The sequence below is a fragment of the Ambystoma mexicanum genome, chromosome 4q, assembly GCF_040938575.1.
Source record: "Ambystoma mexicanum isolate Mex_15411 chromosome 4q, UKY_AmexF1_1, whole genome shotgun sequence".
Classification (NCBI taxonomy): Eukaryota; Metazoa; Chordata; class Amphibia; order Caudata; family Ambystomatidae; genus Ambystoma; species Ambystoma mexicanum.
In genome coordinates this window covers 576,257,495-576,276,063 of record NC_090928.1, presented here as the reverse complement: position 1 = coordinate 576,276,063, position 18,569 = coordinate 576,257,495, and the positions used below count along the sequence as shown (strand labels likewise).

The 18,569-nt window shown below is 43.8% G+C and overlaps 1 protein-coding gene across 5 annotated transcripts in view; it reads right to left on the bottom strand.

Moving 5' to 3' along the window:
- LOC138467840 (protein-L-isoaspartate(D-aspartate) O-methyltransferase) overlaps positions 1-18,308 on the bottom strand; it is a 735,278-nt gene extending 716,970 nt beyond the window's left edge. The window contains exon 1 of one of the 5 annotated variants that reach the window (XM_069608118.1): positions 18,046-18,308. In XM_069608118.1, the coding sequence (XP_069464219.1) occupies positions 18,046-18,259 (214 nt within the window). In that variant the 5' untranslated portion in view covers positions 18,260-18,308. The remainder of the gene's footprint in view (positions 1-18,045) is intronic. The other 4 variants (XM_069608119.1, XM_069608120.1, XM_069608117.1 and 1 more) reach the window with 4 other exon arrangements.
- Between the last annotated feature and the right edge of the window lie 261 nt (positions 18,309-18,569).

The window sequence follows — 18,569 nt, the reverse complement described above, 5'->3', positions numbered from 1 at the left end:
CCACCAGTCCTCGGTGATGGTCTGCCAAGCCTCCCAGTGAGACGCAATGCGCCCTCCCACTGGGGTCTCATGCGAGTGCCGACCTCATTTAGCGGGTTTCTCTGTGGCGAGAACCCCCAGATCCTGAGGAGGCGGCAGAGGACCGAGAGAAAAACCGGCCTCGCTGCTGATGCCGACGGGAGTTTCCTGGTGGAGGATCGACTACGTGTCTTTCGATCCAGAAACCCCCAAAAACCAGGAGACGGCCCGAGGCTGCAAGGGTGGTTGCACCAGAACGGACAGGGACTTCGATGTCCGAGTGCTGTCCTTAGTCTTAGTCAACTCTACGTCCGTTGACGAATGGAACAGTTCTTTGCCATCAAAGGGCAGGTCCAGAACTTTATCCTGAACCTCCTTGGAAAACTTTGTGGCCCACCTCAGATCTCCAGCTCCATTGACTGAGAATTTCTGGCACACACAGAGAAAAACTCCACATTGAACAGGTGGATTAGAATAGGCACAGCCATATGCACCGGCACAGCCATAGCCATGGGCTAGGAGTTGGCAAATATGCTCTTCCCTCCTCTGGTGCTTCATGGGCAGCCTGCACTGGAATTGCACTTCTTGAAGTCTGCTGTGCAGCCACTTGGGGCTCTCTCATGGTTCATTAAGCACGTGAAGTTGTATTTGTTTTTATTGTGATTGAGTTCACAAATGACTTTCTATTACGAACAAGTAGCATCATAAACATCATACGCATATACATTCATTGCACATAAAGGGAATCCAGCAAAACAAAAGAGGTGATGGTTGGAAGGTTCAGAATTAATCTTAATCTCTGGGAAACCCTCCAGACCATCGCTGGGATGGGTATGCCCAGGCAAGAGTCCTGTGTCTGCTGGGACTGGAAACCCAAGCTACTCCTCGGTGATGAGGCCCAAAAAAACTGAAACATGTTTGTGGATGCCTGTGGTCTCATGCAGAAGGGATGTGACCAAGCAATTCATGCTGGACTACCCTTTTTGGGGTGGGACCAAGCCTGATTTGCATATGGTCTCTCCTTTTGTAATGGCTTGGCAGGCGAAGAACGATAGTCTGGAGGGTTGCCCAGAGAAATGCCAGAGGTTAAGATTAATTCTAAACCTTCCAGCCATCACCTCTTGTTTTGACATAAAGAGAATCCATACATTGATAAAAATACAATAGAAGAAAACCGAAAAAAAGAAACTCGATTTCACCAATATTGGTGCTATTCATTACATCTTCCATGGATAAGACTTGCCTAGACATTAAATATAAGCAAGTTTTTCTTCAATTATTATAGAAAGTATGTTCCCCTCATTTATCAAGAATTAGTCTGAGAAGATTCACAAGTGCAACTATCAGTGACGTTTGGGCTCTTAATCTTAACCAGAAGTATTTCACAGGCAAAAAAACTTGGATCATTCACAAATTTCGAAAAATACATTTTCCATTCTAGCATAACCAGACAGTGCATGGGAAGAGGTTTCAGAGACTCAAAATGGCAATCATTTGTACACAATCTACATTTGCAATGTTCCTTTTTTTCACAAATGGGTCCCCATTTATCAAGTGTGCCCAAGATATTAAATAAACAGGCATCTAAAATGAATGCTAGAGCATTTTATAAGAGAATAGGCAATTGCTGAATTGACCTATTTTTACATATTCAGAAATAAGTTAAGTAGACGTGTACATTTTTGCCACGCGTCATGGCCTTGAAGTTTGTTCGTACATAGTTAATTAGGCTCAATACCATCACATTCTTACACACAGCTTAGGTATCATTCTGATATATTATATGTAGACCAAAATACAAAAATAGTTTGTCAGATTTTCTGGAACTTTTAACTTGTTACAGTTTATTATAGATGCCCACGACTAAGCCCAGCTTGCATTGTATAAGTGCTATGGGATAGAGTTTGGAAGACCACAAATTATTTTCCACGTAAGACCTTACTATTGAAATCATTTTTGTTCTGTTGGTAATGCGGATAGCTCCAACGCAAAAAGCAATGACTAGATTACTTGCCCTACTCAGAACTTTTAGCTGGATAAGTGAAAATCTACAAAACGTGACATTTTATGCATTTCTCCTGGCAAGGGCGGGATTTACATTTTTTCTTACCATTGTAGCACGACTAGAAAAGCCCAAATATAACAGATGCCAATGAGGATTTTTTTCCCCTTCCATTTACCAAGAGAACTTTTCTCTTATTCATCATACATTTGGTGCACCGGACGACTGACTGATGCATTTATTTGAAGATTATTAACTTCATGTAGTCTTCAAGGCTAGTCAATGCTCATTGTACTCATATCAAATATCATTATGTTGTCTGCAAATAGGAGCATATGTTATGTTATTGGGTATTTGTATAACGCCTACTGCCATTCTTATGGCTTAAAAATGCCAACTTGGGTGGGAATGATTTTACAGAGTATTGTTGTTACGATATCAGATAGATACAGGTTAAACAGAGTTGGAGCTAAAACGCATCCTTGGCTTCAACCCATATAGGCAGGGATGTCTTTACTTGATGCTCCTTTTTCATCTAAATTATTTGGACTGGAGTAACCAATCATTTCAAATAAGCCTTCCGGAATACCCCCACATCCACAGATTGTTCCATAAACGATTTACGATCCACACGTGGAGTCAAAATTAAGATTTATTGCGCAAGTGCTTTAAACTAGCTCCTGGGTATTGGGCATTCCCTAGTAGGCAGGAGCTACACAGAGAATCAGGAGCAAGTACATAGTGTGCTGCAAACCATTTTTGTGAGATACAAGCCAGGATGCTTTAAATATCTTCCAGATGGCTCTTATACTTCTTTACAGATGTTCCCAAATACAGAATGTTAATGTCATATAGATCGGTTTGTATGGCACCAGATAGCCTTGTGTGCCGAAAGTCGCACCTAGTAGCTGGGGGCATCAAGCACACCAGGATCTCCAGGGCTAGAAACAAGACGCTAAATAGCTCCGAGCAATTTTGAACGATGTCCACATAATCAAAAGGCTGGGATAAAGCTATACATGCAATGTAAAGAGATGGATCGCTGCATTGTAGTGCCAGCTGTTGTAATAATCTGACTATCAATCCAGACACAGGGGTACCCATAAGCAGCCTGAAGCCTGTTTGATAAGACTTTTTTCACTTTCAGCTCCCAATCGTTTAATTCGCCCAACAATACGGTAGCAAAGCTCTTTAATAAGTTGAATCCAACAGGGCAGTAATTGGCAGACTTTTGATAATCACCCTTTTTGAGGATGGGGACAATGAGGCTTTTTCTCCAAGTAGTAGGACAAATGTCCTCCATTTGTATATTTTGAAATTTGCCCTACAAAATGTGTGCCCACAGACTGATGTTCCCTTTCATTACCAGATTAGGAAGACTATCTGGTTCCACTGATCTAGAGTTCTTACATGTGTTTATTTTATTTTCAACCAACTCTAAAGAAAAAAGGTCCCAAATCATGTTTCACTTGATTCAGGGTGGAATAACTGCATTAGTGGGCTGCTCAAACATTTTATAGAACTGTACTCAACATGAATCTTGAATAACATTTCCAATTAAATTAGTCGAATTGGTCTTCATCCCATTTATGGTTCTCCAAAAAATATAGATTATACTTGCTATTCTTGTTTGCAATATCCTCTTGTACAATTTTATATTGATGTTTAACTTTCCATGCCTTTCCCACAAGGGTTTTTCCTTAGAACTCAATAGTCGAATTGCTTGCCTATGTTTTTTTTTTCCTGGCCAATTCCTCCCAATATCTATGGCAAGTTGCCCGATCTCTTTCACGGATTTTGATACATGCAATTAATTGAAGGCTCGTTTGCAACTTTCTTCAAATGTTCTTACACAAATCACTCTCCAATAAACTGAGGACCCTTGACGATTCGGATCCACCCTAATTGTGCACCTTCCGACCTCATTTCATCTGTACATGGGGGGACACAAGAGTATGAAAATGTAAGCCTGATCTCTCAATTGCGATGTGCTGATTGCCATGGTGATTATATGTTGCCATAAAGAGACAAAAGAGAAGGCATACTCCATTATCAATAATTTTTCCCTTTTTCTTAATGTTGATCTACTGGGGAATAATTTCCATTCATTTTTCGCATGCCCCGGGTAGACATAAGATTCAGCCAATTGTTCCCATTATGGCAGAAGGAAGTATCTACTTTCCTGTTCATGCTGTCCAAAATATCAGAACTATCACAATTTAGATAACCGGTAATTAAATTATCATCAGATTGCATCATGCAATGCCATTCATCACTGTGTCCCCATTAATTCAAAGAGCACATTTCTATCTGTGCATATCAGATTCCAATATACTGTAATCAGTAACATGTTAAATGATTGCTCTTTTATCCCACTGTCATAACTTAGAGCAATAAATAGCAAGCATACTGTCTGAAGAGGACTTTTATTCCCATGAAGTATGCCCCAATTCGTTTTTCATTCCAATTAAAAGCCCCTCTGGAAGGGGACTGATACGACCCTTCTTTGTCTTGCTCACAAGTATGTGCATCCAAAATCAGTAACTAACTACCATACTACTTGTAGCAGGAAAATATCATCTCTACTGAATACCAGCAATGTCCCTGTTGTATTCAAGAGGTTTGTATGGCCTCTTGAATTCTGAGAGAGTAATGTTAAGCGTGCCATGCTAAAGATGGGTTAGCTCTGAACAAGCTTTTTGATTGGTTACTAGTGAGGAAGCAAGCCAGGACCAGTCATCATCCTCTCCTCTAGACCTCTTTGTTTGCTCTTGGAAATGTAGTCCACGCCCCTAAGTTAACTATCATACAGCAAATACTCTCCTCTCCTGTCACACATTCATCGATCTTTCTACTGGGCCCGATAGTTTAGGCCCCACTTTGAGATCCGCTCCCATCTTTATTTTTTGTTTATGCTTGTCACAAAGGAATATATCAATACCCCTTAGAAATGATTCTACTTCTTTTAGCAGTACATAATAGAAAAGTTGATTACAGATGCACAACCACCTAATCAGCTCTTTTAGAATGTATCCATTCTACTTAAGCCATGCCCGCCCAGTGAACTGCTCGGAGTGCTGGTTTATCATTGCATAAAATGAGTGATATAGAACAGTTTCCTCTGCATTTTTGAATAAAACATCTAAACCAACAAGATGTAGATTTGCCTGGGTTGGATTAAGTTTGATGACAATATTGTATGAAGTGCAGGATTTCTTTGGAGTGACTTGGGATCGCAGCTGCCCCTGTAACATTTCTGATGGCTTATTCTTTGAACGTGAGTTTTCTGTCTTCAGAAATGTTATGCAGGCGACTGAATGGTCTTCTGTCTTTTTGCATTATTTCAATGGGGCCCACTGATATCTCAAATTGCTTTTCTTGCTCCATTCGAGGGTACGCTTTGCATTTCAAGTTGATTTTACCATTAAAAGGGGAGTATAGCTTGTGGTTCCTTTCAAGCAAGTATCTGGATTTCTCATATGACTTGTTGACCCACTTTCCTTTTCTTCTTTTTTCCTTAAGACCGGAACCATTTGTACTAGTGTGATCATCACCAGTGGAATCCTCCCCAGGAGCAACCATGATCATGTTTGATTCCAAGTTCAATGAGCAGAAAGATTTCCTGCCGATCTTTCACTTGTATTGTCGATACTTTCCTTTGATGTATCAGTGGACCAATTTCTTTTTGTTCCTTCTTTTTTATTATAATGCAGCCAAATGGCTTTTTATAAATATGTACAAAATGATCAAAACCAGACAATAATAAACATATAATACAACTCAGTTCAATACAACACAATACGGTTAGAATGGATCTGGAGGTCAAAATTTCATACCATCCTATATACTCCTTCCTTAAAACGAAAGGAATTCGCATGATACTCAGGAATACGATCTAAAATGGGAGAGGAGCATTTATGCCAGATTACGCCAATTGGAACGGCTCAGCCCATTACCAAGCGATTCCAGTTTATGGTCTTCTTCATAATTCTACATACTCCTAATAAACATCTATTGGCATTAGGAGATGTGTAAATTAGAAAAATGTTTAAATGTGGTCTTGAATACAATGCTGAATTGGAATGTAGGAAGATTAAGGGCCGCAAAATTGTGGCCGGGAACTTAAATGCTAACTGTAGAATGCCAAATATTGATGGAGAGATATGGGATTTAACAGCAAACATGGTATTCTAAAACCAGAAGCTAGTTGCAGACAGGAAGTGGTACGTTACCTTACCATCAACGGGGCTCCAAATGTTGAATGGTCGGTTCAGGGGTGGAGAAGGAAGGTTAAGCAAATTAGTATAGAGGAAGGTCGGAATCAACCCTTGATTATGTTTTTGTTGATGAATTTCTATTTGAGTTGCAAATATCTACAAGTGCTTGATAATTCATGGAGTGATTGTTTGATTCCAAGAGTATCATATAATATTGCAAAACAAGACGGGGGTCCGAAGGATCCGATTATAAAGAGTGGACCAAGTTGTATCCGTTGGAAGGATGTCAACATGCAGAGGCTACATTTTATGCTTGCACGTGTATTGTATGAATCAACATTTCAATAGAAACACAAGGCATTTAACGTGGACTGCTTCAATGCTCGTGTCCACTATGATTGATAATGCCCTGTGTAGTTCGAATAAGAATATGGAAGAAATGTAGTAAAGTACATTTGCACACCTTTTATGAACTGGTAGCAAGAAAACGTAAAATGAGGCAATGTTCGAGACAGATTAACAGCTCTAAAATGTCAAGAGCAACGTGTGACCACAATACAAGGATCGTTAAAAAAAAGGTATAGGAATTATTGTACGTTTCTGCAGGCTTGTGGCAAAAAGATGCAGAACAAATGTGAGTATTGTTCTTAAAAGGGACATGGTTTAATTCTGGTCTTTGGTAACGGGCAGTATGTTCATTTAGTTATTTCACAGATAAAGGGTGTACTTGAAATCAGTTGGGTGGAGGACTGAGTTTTTGTATACCACTGTTACTTAGTCTAACCCATATACTGGTTCTAATAGACTCCTTAATGAGCAATCGAGTTGGTGATTTTCTAAAGAAATAGATATTCTTGAAATTAAATTTAGTAAGCGGTCACATGCTCTGGGCCAGAACTGCCTGTATAATACACAAAGAGCAGATCCTGTTAGTTGGGCAAATGTATTACTCATTGTATTTAGGAGCATTTTGCAGAAAGGTTCGATTCCAGAATCTTGGCACACAGCCTTTGTCGTACCCATTTATCAGAAAGGCGATATTATAGTCCGATAGTTCTGCTCGATATAGATAGTAAAAGGTTTGCTATTTTATTGCAGCATTTAGAAGAATGGGAATATGCGGTTGGCCGCATTAGTCATTCCAAACGTGCTTCTGAACGTCATATTCGACTAACATTAACGGCTATCAATTCAAGAGTCGGCTTGGCAAGATACGCTGGGATGTACGTTTGTGGCTTGTATTGACTTCTTGGCAGCCTTCGATAGTGTGGATTGAAACAGGCTTTGGAAGAAGTTAGACTCTTGGGGGATGCCGTGGGGTCCATTGAAGTGGACTGTGAATCTTCATGAAAACAACAGAGTCCAAGTTTTCTTGAATAAAACCGGGAACATTTCAAGTAGGATCCCGCCAGTCTAGGTTTAAGGCAGGGGTGCGTTTTGGCCCCCTGCATTTTCAATCTGTATGTGTCCCATGTAGGGGACTGCCTGGCTCATGTTGCTTTTGTATCTCCAACAATAGGCAAAGAGAAAACAGCATGATGGCCTATGCAGGCGATTTTCTTGTGTTTGATAACACCCAAGTTGGTTTGCAAAGATGGTCAGCATTTCAAAACTATGCTAAAGAACAGTATTCTAATTAACCCTGCTAATACACAGAGTAAAGCTGACTAAGGTAGGATGAAATCTCCAGAGGGTTGGATGTTATCCAATGCTATGATTAAGTGCTCACCACGTATAATCTATCTGGGTTTTAGGTTATAACCCTCGAGCATAAATCTTTGTTACGATCTACTCCAGAAGGCACAGTATCTTGTCAACTAGTAAAGTAACTGGCATTGTCTTTCTATGAAGGGGAAATCGTCCCAAAACTGACCTACGGTGCAGAATTATGGTTGGGAGACCATTTTCAATGTCTGGATTTAATAGCAGCAGTGTTTTGGTGGCGTATTCCAACTCTTCCCAAATCAGATCCACTCCCAGCTATCAGATATCATCTGGGTGCATTGACAATGAAAATAAAAGTCTGTTGGAGATTGTTGTCCCTCTATAGCAACATTGACTCTGAGGGTTCGTTATAGTTTGATATCAAACAAGCGAGGGCTAATTACCCGTTCTTCTGATCTTCTTTTCTCTGTCTGTTCTCCTGGGCGGATCTTCTCCCTGCTTGTTTCGCAATTCTGGTTGCCTTTCTCGCTCTCTTCTTTTCACTTGGTTCTCCATTTCTCCTTTTCTTGGACCTACGCATTTCCGCTATTCGCTGTCCACGATTCCCTACATCAAGGACTGCCAAAATATGCAGCCAGACTCCAAGGGTTTTTGCTGCTGTGGTTTTCCCCCCCAATATCTGGGCTTGGCCTGGTGACCACTCTCCTCCTAGCTTTTCTGTACAGGAGGCGAGTGTTTACCGAGGCTTTGTCCTAATACATCTTCCAGGGTGTCTACGACCAGCCAGCATTAGACCAGATCAGTCTGTATATCCTAGTCATCACAGTAAGCGACACCCAAATAAAAAACACACAATAAACCACCATGGATCAGATGCAGCAGGTCCTTGCTGCATTGAAAGACCTCAAACCAAGAGGTTCAACTGTCCACTTTATGCCAGAGTGTACTCGCTGGACCATCACATATTTAATTACCGCACTCACTAACACAGACAGGAAAGTTTGATGGCAATCCTAAAAAAACTAAAGGAATTTCTAGAATCCTGCATATTTCAGTTTACTCTAAAACCCTCATTCTTTCCAATGGATCAGGCAAAGGTTAGCTTTTTGGTTTCCAATTTGGATGGTGGTAATCTGGCCTGGGCTACTCCTTTGGTTGTAGCCAACAACCAGATAATGGATTCTTATTGAGCCTTTGTAAATTATTTACAGTCCATGTTCAGTTGCAAGGAGCCGACGATCACTTCACACGGAAATATCAAACAAGGATCTCAGGATGTTCTGACCTATATAACCACTTTCAAACAAATGGCTTCCAACACGACTTGGGCCTGAAGACGCCTTGGTGACTTTATTCTGTCGAGGGTTGTCCGACGAACTGAAGGATGAAATCTCCAGGGTCCCTCGGCCTACGGCTTTGAACGAGATTATCACTTTGGTTCTCCAAATCGAGTTTGGCATGCTGGAACGAAATGCAGAGAAACGGAAGGGACTCCATAAATCTCCCACACCCTTCCGTTCCAAGACCTACGCTAGAGGATGAGCCTATGCAGATCGGCAGTGGTAGGGGTCCATTGTCTGTAGAGGAACAGACCTGTCGAAGAACGCTTGGTCTCTGCATGCAGGGATCGAAATTAAGATTGGATAAGAATGAGCTAAAAACAACTGCTGGCTTAGCATTAACCGGTGACCAGGAGCTAGCATTAGGGAACAAAGAGCTAGTAAATGGCGCTCTGCAAATGTAACTTCCTCATAAAATGCAAACATATCCTTTTTTTTCATTATTTGGCAGCACCCCTTATGCTTTAAATGTCATATAGCGGTATCCTAACGTTTATTTATAGATTGTCCTAAACTCACAGAGTTAAATTCGCATAAGTGTGTTTGTTCAGCATCAGCTGGCCTGGGGAGCCAAAAGAAGCTCCTGTTGGCATCAAGCTAACCAGGCTTTTCAGGGCTACAAGCAGGAGTTAAATAGCTCCCAGCTCCCCTCAAACTCATACCCTGGTATGTATTGTGGATCAAACAAACATCTACCCAGAGAATGTCCAATAGCTCCACCAAGATCGGCGGGAAACACCAAACCCCGTCCCTAAAGGGAACTAAGGTACGGGGGGGGCGGGGAGTTGAGTTCCCAAGCTCTTCATCATGAGGAAACCAGCATGGGGGTCCTAAAGCAAGATTTACAATTACAAGCAAAACCATTCCCAATGTACCTGCGCTCATTGATTGTGAAGCAACCAGAAATGGCAGACGATCAATGGGCTACTCAACAACAGCTAATAAAACGGAGCCACTCCTGTCCCAATTCCCGCGGAGGGGGTGGATGGAACGCCATTAAGTTCTGGGCCCATGAAGAAACACACTATGAATCTCTCTTCCCATTCGGAACAATTAGATTTGACCTTATCAAAGCGGCACATTAGCCACTTACCTTGGGTTTGCCCAGGCCCAAAATCCTTGTATCAGTTGGGATCTGAACACTTTCTAAATCATTGCTTGGGTCAAGGAGCCGTTGGCTTTCATGTTCATCTTGACCTCACAGATTAGAAGACTGTATCCTTAATTAAGGCATTACCTAAGGAATATCAATCCTTCCAACAAACCTTCTCTGAGGAAGAATTTAAGGAACTTCCTTCTCATAGGATGGAGGATTTTTCGATTGATCTGCTACCTGAGGTTCAAGTCCCATTTGGGAGGATGTAAAGGTTTTTCGGAACCAGAAAAAAAGATGCCTTAAAAAACAAACCTACAGATTAATCTAAAGAATGTCTTAATAGCAGAGTTAAATTACCAGCTGGGGCTTCATTATTCTTTATTTCCAAGAAAGATCTCAGAACTATGACCATGCATTGATTAAATCAAGTAACCATAAAAGACAAGTACCCACTCCTGCTGATTCCAGACATTCTAGATGCTGCTGTCTGAGGAGCAACAATTTTCGCAAAATTGGATCTCGGAGGCGGGTACCATCTGCACCAGATTGGTTGTGGCGACGAGTGGAAAACAGCATTCCATACACCCTTTGGCCACTAAGATTCCCGTGTCATGCCTTTTGGCCTGCCTAATGCTCTAGCCATATTTCAAAGACTTTGCGGACCTAATGCTACTCTAGGTTGTTGTATATTTGGACAATAACTTGATTTTTTCCAGATCCCTTTCAGAACACCGAATACATGTTTCAGAAGTCTTGTCCAGACTCCAGAAGAACCACCTATATGCAAAATTGAAAGAATGCCAGTTCCATCAAGCATCTGAGAGATATCTCTGCTTTGTCTTATTTGAAACAAGAACATCTATGATCCGGAAAAGTTACAGGCGATTCTACTTTTGATATCTTTAAGTGACTTGGGTTGTTTCAAAAGGTTTCTAGGGTTCTCAAACGTTCACTGTAAATTTATTCCCAAATTTGAGGAGAATCCTTCCTTTAACAGCCCTCTTAAAAAAAAAAAAAAAAAAAAAAGAGTGTTTCCACTGGAACAATGCAGCTCGATGTGCCCTTCAGGAGCTAAAATAACACTTCACCAGAGCTCCGATTCTCACATTTCCCTACCAAACACAGCCATTCTATTCGGAGACTTATGAATGCTGCATTCAGATCCATACTGAAGAAAAGGTTTGAAGATCAGATTGAGCATCACATTGAGTTTATGTCTAAAACCTTAACCCCATCTGAAGGAAACTATAGTGTTGGAAAAATAATTCTTGGTAATCAAGAAAGCCTTTCAGAAAGGCGGCACCTTTCACTCTGTTCCAGACATCCTGTTACTGTACATACCCATCATCGTAACTTAAAAAGGTCCTACAACAACACAAGTGTCAAATCAGCAGGCAAGCACAATGGGCCCATTTCCTTTCTCTTTATGATTTACTCTTTACCTTCCAGCCCGGAGAAGAAAACCACATGGCAGCGGCATTATCCAGGATTGACTCTGATACCAACATTACTACATCCAAGGATATCTTGTTCCACCTTTCTTCAGCCAGTATGGCAAGCCACCCTTCTGAAGGACCAGCAGGTACAAGAAGTTATAAAAACAACATAACCTTCTTGAGGAGAAAGTGTCAGGAATAGGGTTTGGGGAAAGCCCAGGAGACAGTATCTGAGAAAATAAGTGTAAAGACTAATGTTCCCAGCATGCTTAGGAACAGTTTGTAGTTCATGGAGTTTTGCGCCATGAGACAGCTGGAATTCATTATGAGGGTATTTAGCCGTTGACCACCCGTGCACAGGTGCTGGTAATTGATGTTTGTGCAGCACGGGCGGCCAGGATGAGGCTCTTGACGGTGATCCAAGCAACCATGGTCGGGAGAGGGAGGAGTTTAGCCGACCCGCGCCTGGAGTTCTTTTCGGGCTCCGGCTGTGACTCTTGAACGGCTACACGAGTCTCTTGGCAGCCTTCCCCGGCTGCGGTGGTGACGGAGAACCAAGCGGTCCTGGCGGCAAGTGCTTGGCTGGCCGCACATGCAGATCTATTCGGGTCACGGCGGATCCATGAATTATGTGGCAGCGTTTCCCGGGCTGCGGCATTGAACCTTTCTAGCAGCCGCGGTGTGCAGCGCTTTCAGTCTATGCGCGGCGGGGGCTACACACAGCTCCGGCGCTCCAAAGGCAGCAGGTTCTGATGTCCGGGAGTACAGGAGAGGAGTGGCGGAGATCTCCGCCACTCCTCTCCTGTACTCTCGAGTCACCCGGACCTGAAGATAAGTACTGTGAAGTATTTCCATAACACCAGATGCATTGTGTTAAATGGCTAGTTTGGGAGAGTATCTAACGTTTTACAGGAATGAGGGCCAGTATTACACAACTGTGGTAATATGGTTGCTACATGGAGTATGAGGCAATACTTACAGGAAAGAGTGGACTCTGGAGCAGAATAGTCCAGACACGCATTCCCAAACAAGTCACGATTTATGTTTGCTTATGTTAATTGTCAGCCCAGTGGGCCATGTGTCTTCTTGAATTCATGTAGGGGAGTTTCCCCCTGTTCGTGCCATACTGTTTGTGGTAATTCATGTCCTCTATGTGGCACACGTTACACACATAAGGTCATTGGTATGGTACAATATAACCAGGATTCCTGGGTGTTAGTTAATTATGCTCAGGTGTAGGACAGGCTAGGCAGGATCGAGTATGGCAAGAATGAGTATGACCTTTCAGTATTAAGGTCATGTGTTAGATATGCATGTTTTCTCTTCCCTACCTTTCCTTTGTCATTCCACCCCCTTTCCCTAACTTCGTCTTCCCCCCATTGGCTGCCACGTGGTTCTCTGAATTCACATTCAGATGCCCGTGCCAACCACGGTGGGAGGGTCGATCTATTCGGCTTCTGTGGTTCGGGAGAGGGGATTGAGACCCTTTCATCCCTCAGTAGACTTGACAGAAAGGATTACTTTATCACAACTATGCACTTTTCGTACCCACCTCAACACTACAATTAGAAGTCGTAAAGATGTGTCAATCTCAAAACTGTAGGACACGAGTTCGCGTCACTCAAGAAAACCTCCAAAGATACTTTTGGTGGCCTTCTGTACTTGCTGATGTTGAGGAATACGTCATAGGCTGTGGGGTCAACAAAGTAAAACTCCTTGGAGACTTCGATTGGGTACGTTGATGCAAAATGCTCTGCCTACACCCAACGTGGGAACAAATTAGCAGGGACTTTATTTTGGATCAGATTCCATGACAAAGATGGCCCATTTTATAGCCTTACCTAAAAAACCCACAGCACAGGTCATGGCCAAGGTTTGCCTTCAAACCATCTTTCGGCTTCACGGTTTACGATCTACCTTTCTGACAGACAGAGGCCTGCAATACACCTCCAATTACTGGGAACACGTAACACCTATGTAAGATGTTGGGTATACAAAAGGGCTTTAACCTCAGGATTTCACAGTCACTCCAATGGTGAGACAGAACGTTTAAACAAGTCTTTTGAACAATATTTACGATGTTTTGTTTCTACTTCAAGAAAAACTGGACCTCCCTACTGCCCTACGCTGAATTTGTTATAACTCACTTCTTACAGCCATTGGGGCCAGTCCTACTTTTTTGTTCTTGCGCCTTTCATCCCGTTTCTTTTCCCTCGACTTCTCGAACCTCTGACGAGGTACCTTCCGTTAACGAACTAGTGGACAAGATACAAAAGGGTCATACTGAGGCTTTACAGGTTTTAACGGAAACTAGGATGGCAAGCAAGAGGGCTGATTTGAGAATACTTCCTGTGCTCGATCTTAAGGATGGGACTCAGGTCTGGCTTTCGACTAGATGCCTACCCAAGCATCTGGTTCCTTCAAAGCTGTCTCCCTGCTTTTTCAGACCTTTCAAAATCCCATAATCTTTAGGGCCAGTTGCCTTTGCCTCCCTCCTGGTTCAGAATTCAACTCGTCTTTCAGGTTTCTCAGTTAAAGCCATACATTGAAGATCCCTTCAAGAGAAGAAAGCAGCAAATACCTGCCCCTGTGGATACTCAGTCCGGACCTGAATTCGAAGTCCAGGCAATCTGTGATTCACTGTATCGCAGAGGCCAGTTACAGTACTTTTTGGACTGGAAAGGCTACAGGCCATCGGATCACACGTGGGAGCCTGCTACTGTGGTACACGCCTCGGATCTTCTCCGTTCTTTCCACAGATTGCTCCATCCTTTCCTCCATTCATTCAAGATGACTGCCGCCATCCATCGCCATGGCAACAGTATGCACTGCAACAGCTTACTTAGGTGGGTCGAAGGTAAGCTTGTTGTGTCGCTTCGCCCTACTAGGCTTTGATGCTTCACTTGCTACAAGTTGTTGCTGTTACTTCCTCCCGTTTGGGCACCGGCTCCTCTGCCTCCATTCCTTCTCAGATTCTCACTTGGTTTCTGGCTCCGCTGGGTCGGGCTCCTCCCTTCTCACAGCCTGTCGCACTCCTCTCTCTGCCCGGATTCATTCATTCTTTCTCACTGAGCTTTATTACCCGTTCTCCTGATATTCTTTTCTCACGGGCTGATCTTCTCCCTGCTTGTTTCGCAATTTAAGTTGCCTTTGCTTTCTCTCCTAGTTTCTCCTCTTTTCCCTGGGTTCTCCATTTCTCCTTTTCTTTGACTTATTTCTGCCATGCTCTGTCCACGATTCCCTACATCAAGGACTGCCAAAATACACAGCCGAACTCCAAAAACACATCAATAGATAAGGACTAGATGACGCAATCATCAGGGGTTTTTGCTGTAGTGGTTTTTCCCCTATATGTGGGCTTGGTGACTACACTCTTAGTTTTTGTTCACTGATGCTTTATCCAAATACATCTTTCAGGGAGTCAACGACATCATCAGACCAGGTCCGTCTATACACCCTAGAGTCCTTACAACTTGTTACTTGGAATACTTATTAAAAAAATGGCAAATATATACACTCCATTACTAAATCCAGTAATAGATGCACTAACTGCAGACAGTTTTAAATAGGCAGTTGGATTTATAGAATAGGAAAGAAAGGCAGTTTAGGTATGAACAGTGGCAGAATGCTTTCTTTATACTACACAAGTAATTCTAAGTGAGGATCCCCCCACCTGGGCAACCCGTAAGGGAAAAGTTAGGGAGTAACTTATATTGTCTTTTACAGCCCAGTCCAATAATGTTCAATAACATTGTACTTTCTTTCAAAAGATTCGAACACCCCAAAGTACCCAAGAGGCCACAGAACAGTATCCAAGACAAATCTGGGACCCCTGGACTCCTCCAGAGGCTAGAGGATGCTTTTCCTCGTCATAGTAAATTCAGTGCTTTGGCAGGTGAAGTGGCAGAGTTTCTATGCTTTACTAGACAACTCCCTCAGAGGATGGACCCCCTTTGGAAGAAGGAGCCACTGGGATGCTGAGTCCAAGAATAAAAAAGGAACCAATGTCTTTCTGAAGTGCAGCAGTGTGGCTCTTCTTTGGTTGAAGATTTCTCCGACTGTATAAATCGTGTGAAGATGAAACTTGCCGTGGGCTCCTTAAAGGCTTGGCAGGTGAAGTAAGACCCCTGGGGCCCTTTGATGACTTTTGGCGGCAACTGGTGCATAGGTCCCTTTTGCTGTTGGGTTTTGGAATATTGCGGTTTTCTGACTTTCTGTTCTTCGGTGCTGCAGCCGCAACATGGACCTCTGGACGGCTTCTGGCAACCTGGACTCTACCACTGGGTTGGATCTCGGACCCTTGCCACGTCTGGACCCTCAGGATGTTTTTATGTTCGCTTCTGGTGGTGGGAAACGCACCGGCAGACCGTACACTGCACCAGACTCGGTTCCCTTCAGTGGGGAAAAAGTGGTTAGTGGCGACAGCAAGGATGTCCTTTCAAATGTTCTTAGGCAGTTTGGAACTTTCACAGCTCTGGGTGTCAAGCAGCACTATACCAGGGTACCCCATCTTCTGGGTAGTAGACAGCAACAGCTTCAGCGATCACCAAAAGGCACCTCCAGACCCTGGGTGTCATCAATGGTCTTCTCTGGCTCGAGATCTCCGCCACTCCTCTCCTGAGCTTCGATAACCCCTTCTCTGGACGGCAGCACACAGGACTGGCTTCCAGGATACTTCAAAGAAGAGCAGCAGCTTTGCACGGTAGTCACTCGTAGCTCGGTGAGAGGTCTCCTTTGCAGGTCCGCCTTGAGAGACACGACAGCTTTCGGATTACATTGAAGAAATGCAGCAGCAGACTTCAAGGAACAGCTTCCCCAGATATACACATTTGTCCCTCACTCACCCAGGCCATTCACTCCACCCAGACACCCATAACAAAGAATATGGATTGGGGCAAGTACCCAGGCTTTCAGCACACTAGACTGCATGCATGTCAGTTTCAGTCAGGGCTGTCTCATTCATTGTGTCACACACACAGAAACCAGACACCCACACCAAAGAAGGCGAGTCAAGAATTGGTAGAACAAGGCCTGGAGGCCCTGTCCCACAATATGGCATTGCCAGCATTACAGTGCTCAAGGTATTTCTTCTTGTCTGTGTTCCACGTGTTCTTTAGAGAAATCAAACTCGAAGCTGGAGGGGAACTAAATCTTCTGCCAAACACACACTCCCACAGGAAAGAACCGGGCCCAACCAGGCCCAAAGCCACGCAGAAGGGGGATCTGCTGTGCAAAGGCCACCCAGCACTTTGTCATGAAGCGGCTTACCCAAATTTCCTACATCCGGGCCGGGGCTTCTTGCAAACACTGAGCCCTCCATCAATCCTGTTGCCCACCGGGCACCATAGGATGCTTTGCTCAAACAAACATGATACTCAATTGAGTCATTCGCCCCACAGTGGACCCAAGAGCTTCGTGGTCAAGCTCCACTGCCCAGCTGGAAGAAGCAAGGAGTTGTCACATTGCTCCCCGGGGACATGCACTGGGAATATGTTGGATTCAGTCCATAGAAAATGAAAGGTTTTAATTAAAGGATTGTGGATAAGTTATACCTTCAAAGTAGAAAGAAAAAAAAAAGGGGGTCCTGTTCTGGAGTTGGGGGCTCAAATTTAAGTACTGTGACAAGGAAGAGGAACGTTGAAGTAAGATTTGTTTGAACAACCGGATTATACCATTGTGTATGATGCTAAGCTATATTTCTTGAAGTATTTCTTGGTACTACTATATTCTGACACACAAGTCAAACAGTACGAGGAACTACTGTTAAACGAAATGATCAAGTAATTATTACCAACGGGAACGTTTCAGCACACCGCCATTGCTCTAGACGTGTTTTAATTATAAGCACGGGACGTTTGACATCCATGTAGTACATGCCACTAACCCACAAAACAAACGGCATTTCGTTTTATCATAAATGATCATATTTATTTTCCCCTTTTGCATTCCCAACTGTTTGCATGTATGTACGTTGCAGAACCAGAGTGAACTTCACACTGAAGTACTCCGGACTAGCAAATATAGGCAATTAGAGGGACGGACAGTCCAAACGAGTAGCCTTTGGGAGCTATGGTAACGGCAGGAAGTGAAGGCCAACTGCAGCTGTCAAAGCTCTCGGGGTGTGATGGGAGGTGCAGAGCAAATCCTGACGCCGCACCCACCAACCGCCGCAGCACATTTAAACAAACCCTGAGTTCCAACGGTCTCCCGTCGTCCAAAGCCCCCTCCCCCAGCCCTTCTCTTTCCGCTCCTCCCACGCCGCGGCACTCACTGCGCAGGTTGTTAACCAGTTCGGCGTGGCAGGAACCCCCGGACTTCCAGGCCATGGCGAGGCACAGTCTGCGCAGCAGGTACAGGGCCGCCCTCAGCGCCGCGGTTGCGCAGAGCAGTTTAGCTAGGAAAGTCAGCACTTCCAACGCTGAAACGTCACCAGCGGCCCCTTCTGGAGGAGGGGCCCCGGCGTCAAAGCCAGAGGGGCGAGGCATTGCCTTGCGTCACTCGAGCCCCGCCCCTCCGGTAGGGTGTAGGACGCAAGATGTGGAATCCTTTACCCGAGTCGGCCGCCCAGCGCCACATGAAAGCGCATGCGCACATCGCAAGTGGTGTGTTTTCTCATGTGTCGATTTGATGCTGCCCTTGGTAGTGGCGGCGTTTGTTGAGTGAAAGAGGTGCTTGATACAGCAGCTTCTACACTAATTGTGTTGATGGGAAGTTGCCAGCCCCCAATAGATAATGCTGAGCGAGCCGCAACTGTCTAGAAGAACTGCCGCAAGTGCTGTGTCTGCAGAGAACTTA